The 13624-nt window shown below is 42.5% G+C and overlaps 2 protein-coding genes across 2 annotated transcripts; one reads left to right on the top strand and one right to left on the bottom strand.

Moving 5' to 3' along the window:
- Window positions 1-683: 683 nt before the first annotated feature.
- LOC137871208 (chromogranin-A-like) lies at window positions 684-8743 on the top strand. Its single transcript, XM_068708920.1, has 8 exons — window positions 684-985; window positions 1254-1303; window positions 2175-2268; window positions 4098-4166; window positions 4264-4374; window positions 5766-6068; window positions 6819-7222; window positions 7842-8743. Exons 1-8 carry the CDS (start codon window positions 940-942, stop codon window positions 7923-7925), a joined length of 1161 nt encoding a protein of 386 aa, XP_068565021.1. The 5' UTR covers window positions 684-939; the 3' UTR covers window positions 7926-8743.
- A 1257-nt stretch (window positions 8744-10000) lies between these two features.
- ccn2a (cellular communication network factor 2a) lies at window positions 10001-13244 on the bottom strand. Its single transcript, XM_068708921.1, has 5 exons — window positions 12959-13244; window positions 12598-12814; window positions 12218-12469; window positions 11884-12095; window positions 10001-11768 (listed from the first exon to the last, which is right to left on the bottom strand). Exons 1-5 carry the CDS (start codon window positions 13019-13021, stop codon window positions 11472-11474), a joined length of 1041 nt encoding a protein of 346 aa, XP_068565022.1. The 5' UTR covers window positions 13022-13244; the 3' UTR covers window positions 10001-11471.
- Window positions 13245-13624: the final 380 nt, after the last annotated feature.

A 13624-nucleotide genomic window follows, 5' to 3' on the forward strand; every position in this document is an offset into this window, starting at 1 on the left:
ATCTGCAATTTTAATCTGCACATCTTCAATGGTCCAACCATAGATTGTCCAGAAGGAATCTCCCCATAACGGTGTCAGTGACCAAACATCTGGGAGTGCGCTACATCACGTATCGGATACATTTATTAAGTATTTATCAACTCATATTTATAGTTATTAGCTATATAATTATTCTGATTCCATCTAGTCTTTCATAAGAAAGGGTAAATGCTGCTTTGTCTTGTGAAAAATAGAATCCATTCAAGCCACCTGATCAGAGTATAACACAATAGAGCCGTGACAGCAATCATTATTAATAAGCCGTCACCCAGCAACACATTCAGTCAAGAAAGAGACATGATCAGCAAATACAGCGTTGATGGTGGAGCTTTGTCCTGGACGGGAACACAACACAATGGAGACAGAGACGTGAAATCTGTGCATCTGTATTCATAATCACACACTTGTTTGATCGGATTAAAGGAATTTTCCACTTATACAAATTTATTTTTAGTATCTTCTATGTCAGTTATGTCACCCAATCCCTGGATCTACTCTATAGCGGTGCACATGAATACTTCTATAGAGCACTCTAAACCGACACACGCCCTGACAACCATCGAGGTGTAATCAGGTACAAGAGTAACAATTTGCCCCAGGATGATGTCACTTCCTTTCCACATCTTCCCATAAAAGCGGGCGCTGTTGCGGCTCTCGGTGTCGGTGGAGAGACCGGAGAGGACGGAGGCTGCCGGGTTCACCGATGCTGCCGCTGCTGCTGCTGCTGCAAGACATTTAGCTCTCCAGAAATACCGAAAGGCGACTAAGTTTAGTTCAGGATGCGTCCGTAAATCCACCGACTGTCTCCAAAAAAAAAAAAAGGGTGAAAATCACACCTTCTGATATAAGCTTCGCTATCTTTCTATTGCTGGAGAGCTTTATTGCGCCTCGCTGCCGAACATGATCGGGAGAGGACTCTTCGTGTTGACAGTGCTGTCTAACTGCGGTAAGTTGAAGTGACACCGTGTTATCGGCGGAGTTTGTTGAGAGAAGCCTGCGTTAGAGATGTGACTGCCTGGGTTCAGCACCAAGGACAGCGGCGCGCACGTCTTTAATTGCGGCGGAAGAATTCACCCGCGCCTTTTGGCACATTTAGTCCCCTGATGAAACGGCCGGGTGTTTTGGTGACAGTGAGAATAACATGACATCTTCGGGGATTATAGGAACACAATGATAATGACAGGACGATGCGTCTTTTCTTGCTTTTCTTGCAGTTCTGTCATTGCCAGTGACTCCCAGTCAGCTGGAGAATGAGGACGTGAAGGTAAAGCTTTTGTCATTATTATCACCATTTGCACTACAGTTGTATTAATGTGATTATTATTGTAAAAGTAGCAGTAGTATACAGTAACCTGCTACTAAACCGAATGCTTCTTCGTCACAGTGTGTAGTCCTTCTACTTGCAACAGTGAAAAGCCAGGCAGCGATTATAAATACTAATCACTTGAGTACCTTCTCCACTGCAGGGCAATCTCAGTATGTGACCTTGTTCAAATCAATTCTGAGAGCAATGGAGCCTTTACCTCCAGGATTTGGAATTGCCAGATCCATTTCACATAGTGATGGGGGGGGGGGGGGGAGAGAGAGAGAGAGAGAGAGAGAGAGAGAGAGAGAGAGAGAGAGAGAGAGAGAGAGAGAGAGAGAGAGAGAGAGAGAGAGAGAGAGGTGGACGACGCAGGAGTTGTGGAAATGGACTGAGTAACACTCAGAGATGTGGCTGTCGTAACGCTTTGAAAATAGATGAAAAAAAAATGAGTGAAAAATCCTCAGGCATGTGGGAATGGCTTGACATTGAAAGCACAATGGGAGTTGAAATGATTTTGATCTCTCATCTGAGAGTTTTCGCATCTTTTGAATTAGCGGGCGAGTTAGCACAAGAGCAGCATTCAAAGAGAAGCAGATGAGTTTGAATTCTCTCAAGCTGTGTTGATGTATTTCCATACAGCCCTCACCAGAGCATCCCTCATTTATTCTGATTGTTGTAGCATCCTAGTCTACAGTGGCATCGCCTGCGTACAGAATATCAACGTGGACAATTCAAACTATTACATTATGACAACATTATTGGATGTCATAGGCACAATCCAAGAGAATATGATAATGCAGTCATTGTTGTGTTCTTTGTATGTCTGCAGGTGATGAAATGCATTGTGGAGGCGCTGGCAGATGTGCTATCGAGGCCCCGCCCCTTGCCTGTCAGTGAGGAGTGTTTGGTCACACTGAAGACAGGTGAGTCACTCTGAGTATTTTTTTATTATACATCAATTTGAATTGTGTTGACGTGATTGTGGGTATGACTGTTAATGCCTTCATGTGACAGAATAACTATTTTTAAAAATGTATTTATTGCAAGTATATGGACCAATTTATACAAATACACACAAATACACAAAGCGCAAATAGAAAATACATACAAAACACACACTGCTTTGTCACTGAGCATCTTATGTGTAAATATGGTTATTTAGGATTCTATTTATGGATGTGGTTAATATTAGCAAATTTAATTAAATGATTAAATAAATATTTAGTGGGATCTTAAGCTATCATCATAAGAGGCCTGGTTGTTGACCAAGAAGTTACTCAGTAACTTACATTTTAAATTATTTTCGTTTGCTACCTTTCTCAATATTTTCCATTAACTTTTAAATTAAACGTATTAACTTCTAACGAAGGTCGAGCGCTGGAAGAAAAGAAAACTGAGAAGGTTTTCTTAATGTTGTCTCACCTAGAGTGTAAAATTGTATCACTGTGAGAAAGAAAAGAAAACTTTAAACTATATCACATTAATAAAACTCTAGCCAGTATCTCGTATCAAAGCATTGATGGTGTATTTATACACTGTATTACTCAGCTCCACCACCTCAAGTGGAACACACACCAAAAATGTTGTCTTTACTGTATTTCCCTTAAAGGGATAGTCTGGATGTTTTGAAGTGGGGTTGCATGAGGCACTTATCCACAGTCAGTGTATTGCCTGCAGTAGGTGGCGGTCAGCACGCCCCCAAGAGCAAAGCAGTGTACTGCTGTCAGCAAAACATATTTTAGCCACCTATAAAAAATAAATAAATAATCAATATTTGTTTGAGTGAATACTATATGTAGAATATGTTCACTGCTTTACCTTGCAGTCAGACAGCCCTCCATCTAGCTGTCTATGCTCTAATCAAAGGCTCTGATGTATTATTGTGATGATTACTTGATCAATACTAAATATGCAATTATTTCCAAAATTCTGCAACCTACAAGGATTTAGTGAAGGCTTCTTCTTTATGGTCGTTTAATCAGATCTAAAAATGAGGTTGTTGAAAAATGTTCAGCTTTGCTTTCACCATTTTATTATCATCATCATCATCAAGACTGAAACAAATCAGGCATCGCTGGAGGAACCAGTCTCCTTTTTTATCGAGCGCATGACGCTCGCATCGTGAGGTTAATAGGTCGACGCGATGGCTGCACAGTAAAATAAAAACCTGCTCTGTTGTGTGCAGCGAGCTCACGCTAAAGAATATTCAGTTACACAGCCAGTGTATTACCTTCATGCTGTCCTTGTTGTAAAAAGAAAGAAAAAAAAAAAAAATCAATCGGAGCATTACTCACCGAGCGTTTGTTACCGAGAGAGAGAGGAACTGTACACCACCAGAGGGATGTTAAGGGAGGAGAGGGAGAGAACAGAGGAGTCAAAGTCAAGGAAAGGAGGAAAGATTGCAGGCTGATATCAGAGCACAGTACAGTAGTTGTCTCTGGTGTGCTTGCTGCGTACAGTATGCAGTGTGCCGTTTGTGGGTCAGCAGAAAGTCCAGTGCTGCTGCAATCCTCTGGGGGAGTCTCTGTGGGCCAAATGATTAATTGTGCTCTTGCTTTGAAAGCAGTAAATTTCAGGGCTATTAACTCTGACGAACTGCTGAAGCAAATTTGCTGAGTCCTTTGAAAAAGCGAAGGGGGAAAGACATACACCTGTGTTTTACCCTCTGTTTCTGCCCATTGTCTGTTCTTTTCTTTCTTTGAAGTGAGACGTTCATCCACTGATTTGCTTCATTTGAATGTGTGTTTCCCAGATGACAGGCTGGTTTCTGTCCTTCGCCATCACAACTTTCTGAAGGTGCTGCAGGACATCGCCGTTGAAGGTGAAGTCACGGATCACCCACACGGCTGATGTCTGTTTGGGTGCTGGGCGCGCTTTGTTTACACACGGGAAGCTCGACTGACTCATTGTGATTGCAGGTCGTCAGGAGAGAGCTCAGCAGCAGAGAGACGGCGGTACCACCGGACCGACCGGACCGACCGGACCGACCGGACACACTCCTCACGCTGCAGATGACGAGGATGTCGCTGGTGAGTTCCTCCAGAAGCTCAGATTCATACTTTTTTTCTGCATCGTTATGCCGTTTATTTCTTATCACAGTTTTAAAAAATGCACCAGCTGTCAAAAATGATGAATCACTTTCATTATTTAATATTGTCAGCAAGGCAGGGCTGACAGACAGAGGAGCTACATGTATGCTGAAGGGGGATTGTTACTCTGCTGATGCTTTCTGTGGACAGAATCAGGACAAACACGAGGTCCTTCCACTCCACAGGCTTTTTCAAAGTTATGTCAGACTCCCTGTAGAGCACCGAGTGGGCGAGTAGCAAAGCAAGAACAAGTTCAGTAATGATTAATAAGGTCCACCGACCCTGATCCTCTGTTCTCTGACAGATAGACTGATGTTAAAATAGTTAAGGGATACAAGTGGCATTGCAGAATATGTGTAAAGCCAAAAGATAAACATGAAGAATGCACTAACAATAATGTTGTATAGCTCTGTAATGCATTGTGTTTTATTCAGTAACAGTGAAAACATGTATATTTAATGATAAGTGCAGTTTCACCCACGCTGGCCCACTATGTGTGTCTAATCAACGATGATTTCCATAAATTCTGTCTCAGCTCTATTAGACAAAGCACTGCTCAAAAATATTATCATTGTCACAAACTGAATCTGTGTCTGTTATTTACCTTAGTTTATCTCTTTAACAGCACTTGCAATACAATTATATGACATTATAATTTACTAATTATAACATATATTACTTGGTATGCTAATGAAGGCCACACATTCCCACAGTGTCAGATAGCTTTTCCTGCTTTTATTAGTTAAGGTGTAACTAACAGCTGTTTCAATTGTTGATTAATCTTTCAATTATTTTCTCGGTTAATCGATGAAATATTCAGTATAGCCCAAGAGGAGGTCTCCAAGTTTTTTATCTGAACAATATTTAGTTTATAATAAGACAAAACAAAGAAAAGTAGCAAACATTTATATTTGAGAGGCTGGAACCATCAAATATTTGGCATTTGTGATTAAAAAAAGACACTTCAAACAATCTAAATTCATTTAATAATCAGCTTATTGATTCAGTTCTAATATAAGTACCTCCTTTCTGTTGAGTTTTAAACTTACAAAAGCTGATAAATATGGATCTTGACATGTCCCTATGAGGCTTTGGTGAGAAAGTTACAAAGACAGACACATGTTAGCGTCACATGATGCACTATTTTATTACTGTTAAGTGAAATCTGACATTCTGACCCACTCCGTCAAGCAAAAACACACAAATTCTGACACAACACAAAATGACACCAGCAGTAAACTGTTGTGCTTTTGTGTAAGCACCTTCTTTTAGCATCACAGGAAAATCAATGCTCTCTAGTAAATTAAATTCCTACCCCTCCTGGTTTTCAGATCGATCCATGTTGGAAGCTTTAGGAGGCCCAGGTGAACGATCCATCCTGTCCCAGAAGAAGAGGACGGGAAATGGAGACGGAGAGGAAGAAAAGGATGACGGCCTGGGAGATGGAGACGTTGTTGAAGAGGTGAACGAGAAGGAGGAACACGACGAGAGTCCAGGAAGCCACGCGTCTGCGTCTGTGGATGAGTCGAGGGAGGGCAAGGCTGAAAAGAGGGAGGAAGAAGAAGAAGAAGACGAAGATTATGAAGAGAAGAGAGCTCAATCAGAGGAGGAAAACATGATCAAGGATAAGAAAGGCAAGTAGATATCGTCTTTCTTTATGCATGCCTTCTTTTGATCGCAAATTCATTTCAAAAAGGGAGAACAAAAATAGAAAGAAACTAATAACATTACAGCAAAACGTGCAGCTTGATGTTGTAAGTGCCTAGTTAAGTCAAATGTATTCTTATTCAAGAAATAAATGACATCCAAGCTAATTCAAATACGTAATAAAGTTGACTAAAGATATGGAGAGTGCAATGCTTTGCAGATGAAATCCCCTGCCGCCACAGGACCGGCTGATTGATGGAAGTGCTTCCATCTACATGATGAAATCAGCCCCCTGACAGGGGAGCGGGGACAGCATGGCTGGCCCACTGGCAGCACACCAACAGAAATGATTAAATGTCTCCATGTCCCAGAATTCAAATGAGCTGGTGTGCATGATTACAGCTATCCTTGGATCAAGACCGCAATCAAGATTTAGCTTCTTTTTTTTAAACAGTCAAAGAAAAGTCTTTTTCTCTGCGCTAAAAATGGCAAAGAACGATGAAATACCTATTCTATCAAAGGGATACTTTGCCAAGTCGTCTGAATGCTACAGTCATGCTGTTGATTCCCATAAAGCACAGCTAGCAGTGCCGGGTGCAAAGCTGCCAGCTGGCAAGAACTATTTCATTAGAAGAAGTGGAATCTTGCTAATGGTGGAGAGTTTCTGGCTCGGTAGGTGTTTCAGTAAAAGAACAGAAACGTGTCGCTCTTCATTCTTTATTTTCCACATTTCCCAGGTGCTGGATCTGGAGAAAAGAGAGATGCATCCAGAATCAAATCAAAAGAGAAGAAGTTTGTTGAAGAAGATGAGGAGGAGAAAGACAAGCCATCTGCGTATCTCTCCCACAGCCCTAAACAAGAGGTGGAAGAGGAGGATGAAGGCGAGATGAAGAGAGAGAGCGAGGAGAGCCATAAGCGATGGAGCAAGAGGGGCAAGGCGTTGCAGATGAAGAAGAAAGCGGTCGAAAAGGAGGCGCAGCAGGAAGCGCCGCATCACTCGAAAGAGGCCACAGAGGAAGAGAAGAAGAGAAGACACACGCAGAGGAGTCCGGAGGAGAAGGAGCTGCAGATGATCGCTCGGGGGGGACCAGAGGAGAGCAGGGGGTCGGAGGAAGAGGGGAGCGCCAGCCCGAAGTCCGAGGTGAGCTGAGAAGAAGAAGTTAGATCGCTTTCTTCCTGCAAGTTCGATGAGAAGATTGATACCAGTTGTGTCTGAGAGTGGTACCAGTCTTGTCACGTAAAGTTTGTCAAGAAAGCGAATGAATGTATTTCCCGAGTTGTTAAACTATATTCCTTTAAATAATGACATCATGCAGTATGTTATTTTCTACATAACAAGGCTAACTCTTACCTGTTGTACCGCTGAGCTGTCAGGTTCACTAGAGCTCGAGCCCAAAAACTGAATAGGTTTCTGTGTTTCTACCTTTAAAAAAAAAAAAAAGAAAAGAATGAAGCAGAATCCTTCCTGCAGCCTGAATCCCATAAAGATAGAAAATGTCCCTGCTGCTGCTGCTGCTGCTGCTGCTGCCTGACAGCTTGCACAGAGGAAGCTATTGAGACTGTGGTAGCCTTAATGGCCACAAACTGTTATGATGTAACCGTGAAAACATCAATGCATGGGTCCAGATATATTTAGCTTCTTTATATATATATATATATATATATATATATATATATATATATATATATATATATATATATATATCATTGTTTGCACTCTCAGTATTTTTTCCCCACTTCTCCTCTCATTATATTTGCAGGAGCCAGAGATTGAAAGCCTGGCAGCCATTGAGTCAGAGCTCGAAAACGTTGCCCAGAAACTCCATGAGATGCGGCGAGGCTGAGAGAGAGAGAGATTGGTAAAAGAAAAAAAAAAAAAAAGAAATAAGTTGACACTGCAGCCTCCTCTGCCTCCTCCGCCTTACCAGCTGCCTGGTGTCCACACTTAAAGCGTTTCGACGAGATATTATCTTTCGCTGTTTTTTTTCTCCAGAGGATGCACACTGCTGCAGCTTCCTTTGTGACATCCTGTCCGTCACATTAACATACAGTAGATATGCACATTGCAGCTAGACATGCATACTAAAAATAAACAAATGCACAAGTTCAGTTCATTTAAACTCATGCATATATGATATTCAGAACACACAGTAAAGGAAAACCTTCACGTCAGTGAAGGTCGACGGCTTGTTTTGTTTTTTCATTTTCTCAGAAAATCCTCTCTCTCTTTCTGCAAATGTATCTCGCCTGCTATTCAAATTATTTGAACATATTGATTTATGTGAACGGTTGAGGAAGATCCAGGAACACACACACACACACACACACACACACACACACACACACACACACACCAAACAAGGTGAGGTTTTACAGTAGCGGCATGTATACATGTACAACGCTCTGGCTGCTTGCTTGCTTATGGGGAAGCAGTAGAAGAAGACGTAGATGCTTATTTATTATAGATACAATCTAGCCAAGGCAATAAGTGAACATTTTTAGCAGATTAATGAACTGTAATTCATTTATGTAAGAAAACCAATAAATTGAATAGTTTAACTGGAAATGTCTGTTTTTGGTAGATCATTTTAATGCCTCTAAAATGGAATGAATATTTGCATAAGACGATTAATGCAATAAACTCTGCGTGATAACTAATTTACTCCTGTGTAGTTAATGGAGCGTTTGACTGGTACAATTGATGGGTTTTGAATCACTTTCATTACAATATATGCATGTAAGTGAAACTGGTTAAGATTACCAGAGTGATGATTCATTCAATGCTGTCTAACGTATTCATACACTGTATTTTTTTTACTCACACAGCCCATAGAGACACTGGTTCTCACTGTAGATACGGTCTGCACTTGGTTGTGTTTGTGGGCGAAGAAGCTGAGAACATGAATCATCACTCTGACACAAAAGCTGTTTATACAGTATATTCAAGAAAACAACATTTCAACCCCTAGTTTTGGCATGAGCGTTACATTATTAATGTGTTGCTACTATCGAGAGGAAAGAGCCATGTGTGGTGAATCGTACAGTACGGCTTCAACAGCTTTTGTGTTAGGAAAGCAAAATGTTGAAAGCTCTTGAAGTTTAAGGAAAAATGAGCAGAGGAGAAACTAAATATACAAATATATATATATATATATATATATATATATATATACTGTATATATTGAGCTGCTGTAGACACAACTGAAGGCTTCAGTAGATCTCGGTCTATGTACAGAATGTACCATCCAGCACCAATGAATGCAAATACAGTGAGTCTTAAAAAGTCTGAATAACAAGAGAAGAGTTTTCCCCTTCGTGGGAAGCTAACTGCTAAAAATCACAACTATTTGAAGGTGGTTTCGTATTACACGTTCATTATAAACCGATCTAACGCGCCATGAAACGAGTCGAATTACGATTTAAAGTTGACAAAGATGGCGAAGAAGACGACTAGATTGACTTCGTAGTTTACTATTGGGCTATAGTCACTCAGCTGTTGTTATCTTACTCGTCAGACATGTTATATTTAGAACTTTCTGAAGAAAACCATTATGCTGTTTGATTAATATTACAGCTGTGGATCAGAGAGATTCATTTAAGGTGTATGTGTGTGGGTGACAAAACAAAGCTGAACATTACATTTAAAGACTCCATGACAGAATGAAAAAGGTCACCAGGTGGCGGCATTAGTCTGACTGACTTTGTTTTTGTTCCTTGGAACCCAGGTTCGTTTATTTCCATCTTGTCTTATGTAATAGTTACAGTAAACCAAGCAGGAATGCTTTGCATCAAAGCTTAAACTAATACATTTAAAAATATCCTCTTTCTGCTCAGCTCACAAATCAATAGGGAGCAATTTAATAAACAGCCACAAGTTCTGTGCATTATTCATGTTGTTTGCTGGAAGAACTCATACATGTTTTAAACGTCTGTGTTTATTGAAGAAGGCATTACAGTATTGTTACATAAACCTGAGTGGAAAGTGGGAGAACAAACCAACATATGTGTGTTACTCCTGTAGTGGAATAAAACAATCGTTATGCTTTAAGATGAGGACAAGTCCATCCTCCCCATGTTACTCACTTCAGCTGCAGACATGATGCAGTAACTAAACAAGGTTGATTTCAGAATATTTGTGTTAATTACTAATTAATACCTTCCCTGACTAAGTCAAAAGCATGAACACTTGATGTCCTAGTTATGCAGATCCGTCACATGTGTAAGTATGCTTTGTAATGTTAGTTCATAGATCTTGTAGTACACGGAACAAACAGAGTTGAAGACAGAAACATCTGGAAACTTGTTTGTATAAAAAAATATAACATTTTATTTCCAGCTACAAAGTGAAACATGTAACATTTTTGTCACACTTCTCAATAAAATAGTAAAAAATACACTATCGATACATTTTGAAGCACAGAACAAATTTGGCTTTTTAAATTAACTTAAACTGTACAAATATATACATAATTTACACACAAACAACAAAAAAAGGAATGAAATTAAAATTCTTCCAGTCTTTTCTTCTATTTTTGTACAAAATAGACACTTTGTTCCTAAAACCACTTGGTTTCGTCCCTCTGACCTGAATCAGTAAAAGTCAACATGTCATTTCTATCTTTATTTTTTTCTTTCTCAGTGCCGTGGCAAAGCCCACTGTGTCGCATATCTAACCTTAAACTCAGCACGCTGCTTGCTTTCTCCTCCACATACTGGGCGGAAACTCTGACCTTTCCTCCACTCTGTGAGCAGGGTGAACCGCTTAGAGGCAGAGACAAGGCCAGCATTCAGGCCTGCGCTAACACACACACACACACACACACACGCACACACACACACACACACACACACACACACACACACACACACACACACACACAAGGACACATTCAGACCTGTTTGCACAGGGGAACACTGGCCTGCTGTGGTCTGCGTGCTACATCTACAGCTGCTTAGAGTTTCCAAGTCTGGTCTGGGCCTGGGGGGGGGGGGGGGGGGGGGGGGGGGGGGGGGTTATTGGACACTCAATTAGGGAGGACGTCAAGGTTTAGATAAGGTTAAAAAATGCATACAGTAGAAACGGACGGGTCTGTAAAAAGGGATTTCAAGGGGAATGGGCGGCAACCTGACAGTAGGTTTGTCAAAAATAGAAGTTATAGTGCAGGAATCTCTCGGAGCTGCTATGCAACCCTCTGTCTGAGTCTATGTGGCTGATGTGTGCCAGCCATACGAAACACACAGACACCTAGATAAGTGTCTCGACTACTTTTACAATGAGAAAAAATGACAAAATAAAACAATAAAAAAAAAAAAACATATATACTGAGCTGCAAAATGAGATGGAGTTCTGTTTGTTTTCAAGTCATAAGCTGCGGTCGTCCTTCAGCGGCTCACGCCATGTCTCCCATCATCTTCTTGTAATACATGGACTCGAAGATGTCGTTCTCCCCGGGGCAGTTGTGGTGGCAGGCGCAGGACTTGATGAACATCATGTGCTTCTTCATGAACTGTCCGTCGGGGCATTTGAACTCCATGGGCAGGGTGGTGGTTCTGTGGGGTGTGCAGCAGCGGCCGTCCAGGCAGACGCCGCAGAACTTTGGCCTGTAGGACTTGGTGGTGGTGCAGCCAGAGATCTCAAACTTCATGGGCTTGGAGAGTCTGGGTGTACGGATGCACTTTTTCCCTTTCTGTAGAAGGAAAATGAAGAGAAAAACAACTTAAATGAAGCATTCTTTGGCTGTTTCAGTGCAAATACTGTAACTGTAGAGCTCATGAAAGCAGTGCAGATGAACAAAAACTCACCCTAATGCTCTGCTCCAGCTGTGACTCGCATGGTCGCACCATACACAACCGGGTCTGTTTCTCCAGGCGGCATTCGCGGTTATCATTGGTGACCCTGGTGGAGACCCCGAGGCCGCAAGTCTTTGAGCACGCGCTCCATTCAGTAGTCTGAACCAGGCAGTTCTCCCTCATCATGGAGGGATCTGGGCCGTAGGTCTCCTCCTCTCTGTACGCTGCAAACACAGGAGCAAACACTGGATTAGAAATACCATCCTGATTATTACCTCCTCTCTTTGTAAAGACCAACAAAGAAACTACAGTCGCCTGTGCTTAAAAGAAAAGGAGACTAACTCACCAGCCAGAGCTGAGCCCAGGAAACTGTGTCTGTTGGGAGAATCACACTCCCACTCCTCGCAGCACTTCCCTGGCACCTTGACGCGTCTCGGCATGGGGCAGTCGGGGCTGGGCAGCCGGACGTCCATGGCGCAAAGCGGCACACAGCCCACGGCTCCATCCAGACAGGTACACTGGTATTTGCAGCTGCTCTGGAAAGTCTCTCCGCTCTTGTACATCATGCCTCCGAACACACAGGTGGCTCCCTCTGGAGCTGCAAGGGGGGGGGGGGGGGAAACGAGGATGGAAAGGTCACTATACGGTTCAAACTTTTAAGGACGGCTAATGATCGACAGCAGGACATCACAGAGAGAGAAAAAAGAACAACTTTCAATGGCTCACCTGTGCACACTCCTATGCGTCTGTTGATGGGGGCTCCGAAGTCACAGTAGAGGCCTTTGTGCGGGTCACAGAGGTCTCTCTCAGTGCACAGCTCCCCCATCTGTTTGGCACACACCCTGCAGCAGCCGCAGCCGTCCAGCACCAGGCTCACTCCTGGGGGGCACTGAGGGGGGGTGGAGGGGCACGAACACTGGTTGCTGCACTCCTGACCAGCGACCTGAACGCACACAGACACATGCTTGGTTAAAACATCTCCACAAAGTGTATTAAAGTTCCAGCACATGAAGAAAGCCAGAGCTCACATGAGTAGGTAGACTCAAAGCATTAGACTAAGAAGTCATTTTCAATGAATTTTACTTACCATGTATGAGAGCATGATGCACAGGAAAGGCAGCAAAATCATTTTCTTCATTGCGGCAGACATGTTTTCTTCCTTGTAGAAATAGATTCTAGCTTTTCCTTAAGTCTCGTTGAGAAAGTCTTCCTTTAGTCTCAGAGTTTGAGCTTGAGAAACCGTTTCTGATCAAGTCGATCTCTTGTCTCGTTCGTCTCGTAGAGTTTCTCTGCTGCTCCGGTCACAGTCTTTCTTTCTGTCTTGGTGAAAGCTAGAGTTTAGCTTCGGTAGAGGAGCTGATCTGAGTTCTGACTGCGGAGCCCAGCTCCCTTTATACTCGCTGGCCCTCGCAGCACGTCACTGGGGGCTGAATGGAGAGCCAGCCCTGGACAAACATGGACATGCTTGGCATTCTTTCCTCGCTTCCTGACCCCCACTCCAGACATCCCACATTCCTGCTGTCTGAAGGCAAGGCTCTGCTGCTCAGCCAAACAACACCGTCTCTCTCTCTCTCTCTCTCTCTCTCTCTCTCTCTCTCTCTCTCTCTCTCTCTCTCTCTCTCTCTCGCTCTCTCTCTCTCTCTCAGAGCAGCTTTCATCTGGAATGGGAGGTTAAGTCTGGTTAGAGGCTTGGGACCCCACACTGGGAATTCCTAAAGACTGACTTCACAAACAGACAGCCGGGACCTATAAA

Source organism: Cebidichthys violaceus, unplaced genomic scaffold (genome assembly GCF_023349555.1).
Source record: "Cebidichthys violaceus isolate CVI_PGR_0920_01 unplaced genomic scaffold, fCebVio1.0.p SCAF_14, whole genome shotgun sequence".
NCBI classification, from domain to species: Eukaryota; Metazoa; Chordata; class Actinopteri; order Perciformes; family Stichaeidae; genus Cebidichthys; species Cebidichthys violaceus.

Excerpts from the sequence above, each read along its gene's own strand:
- LOC137871208 (XM_068708920.1), top strand. The coding sequence starts at position 940 with ATGATCGGGAGAGGACTCTTCGTGTTGACAGTGCTGTCTAACTGCG. Across the intron at positions 6,069-6,818 it reads CATGATCAAGGATAAGAAAG|GTGCTGGATCTGGAGAAAAG; the intron begins GCAAGTAGATAT and ends CACATTTCCCAG. Across the intron at positions 7,223-7,841 it reads GCGCCAGCCCGAAGTCCGAG|GAGCCAGAGATTGAAAGCCT; the intron begins GTGAGCTGAGAA and ends TTATATTTGCAG.
- ccn2a (XM_068708921.1), bottom strand. The coding sequence starts at position 13,021 with ATGTCTGCCGCAATGAAGAAAATGATTTTGCTGCCTTTCCTGTGCATC. Across the intron at positions 12,815-12,958 it reads GCATCATGCTCTCATACATG|GTCGCTGGTCAGGAGTGCAG; the intron begins GTAAGTAAAATT and ends GTGTGCGTTCAG. Across the intron at positions 12,470-12,597 it reads ACGCATAGGAGTGTGCACAG|CTCCAGAGGGAGCCACCTGT; the intron begins GTGAGCCATTGA and ends CCCCCCTTGCAG.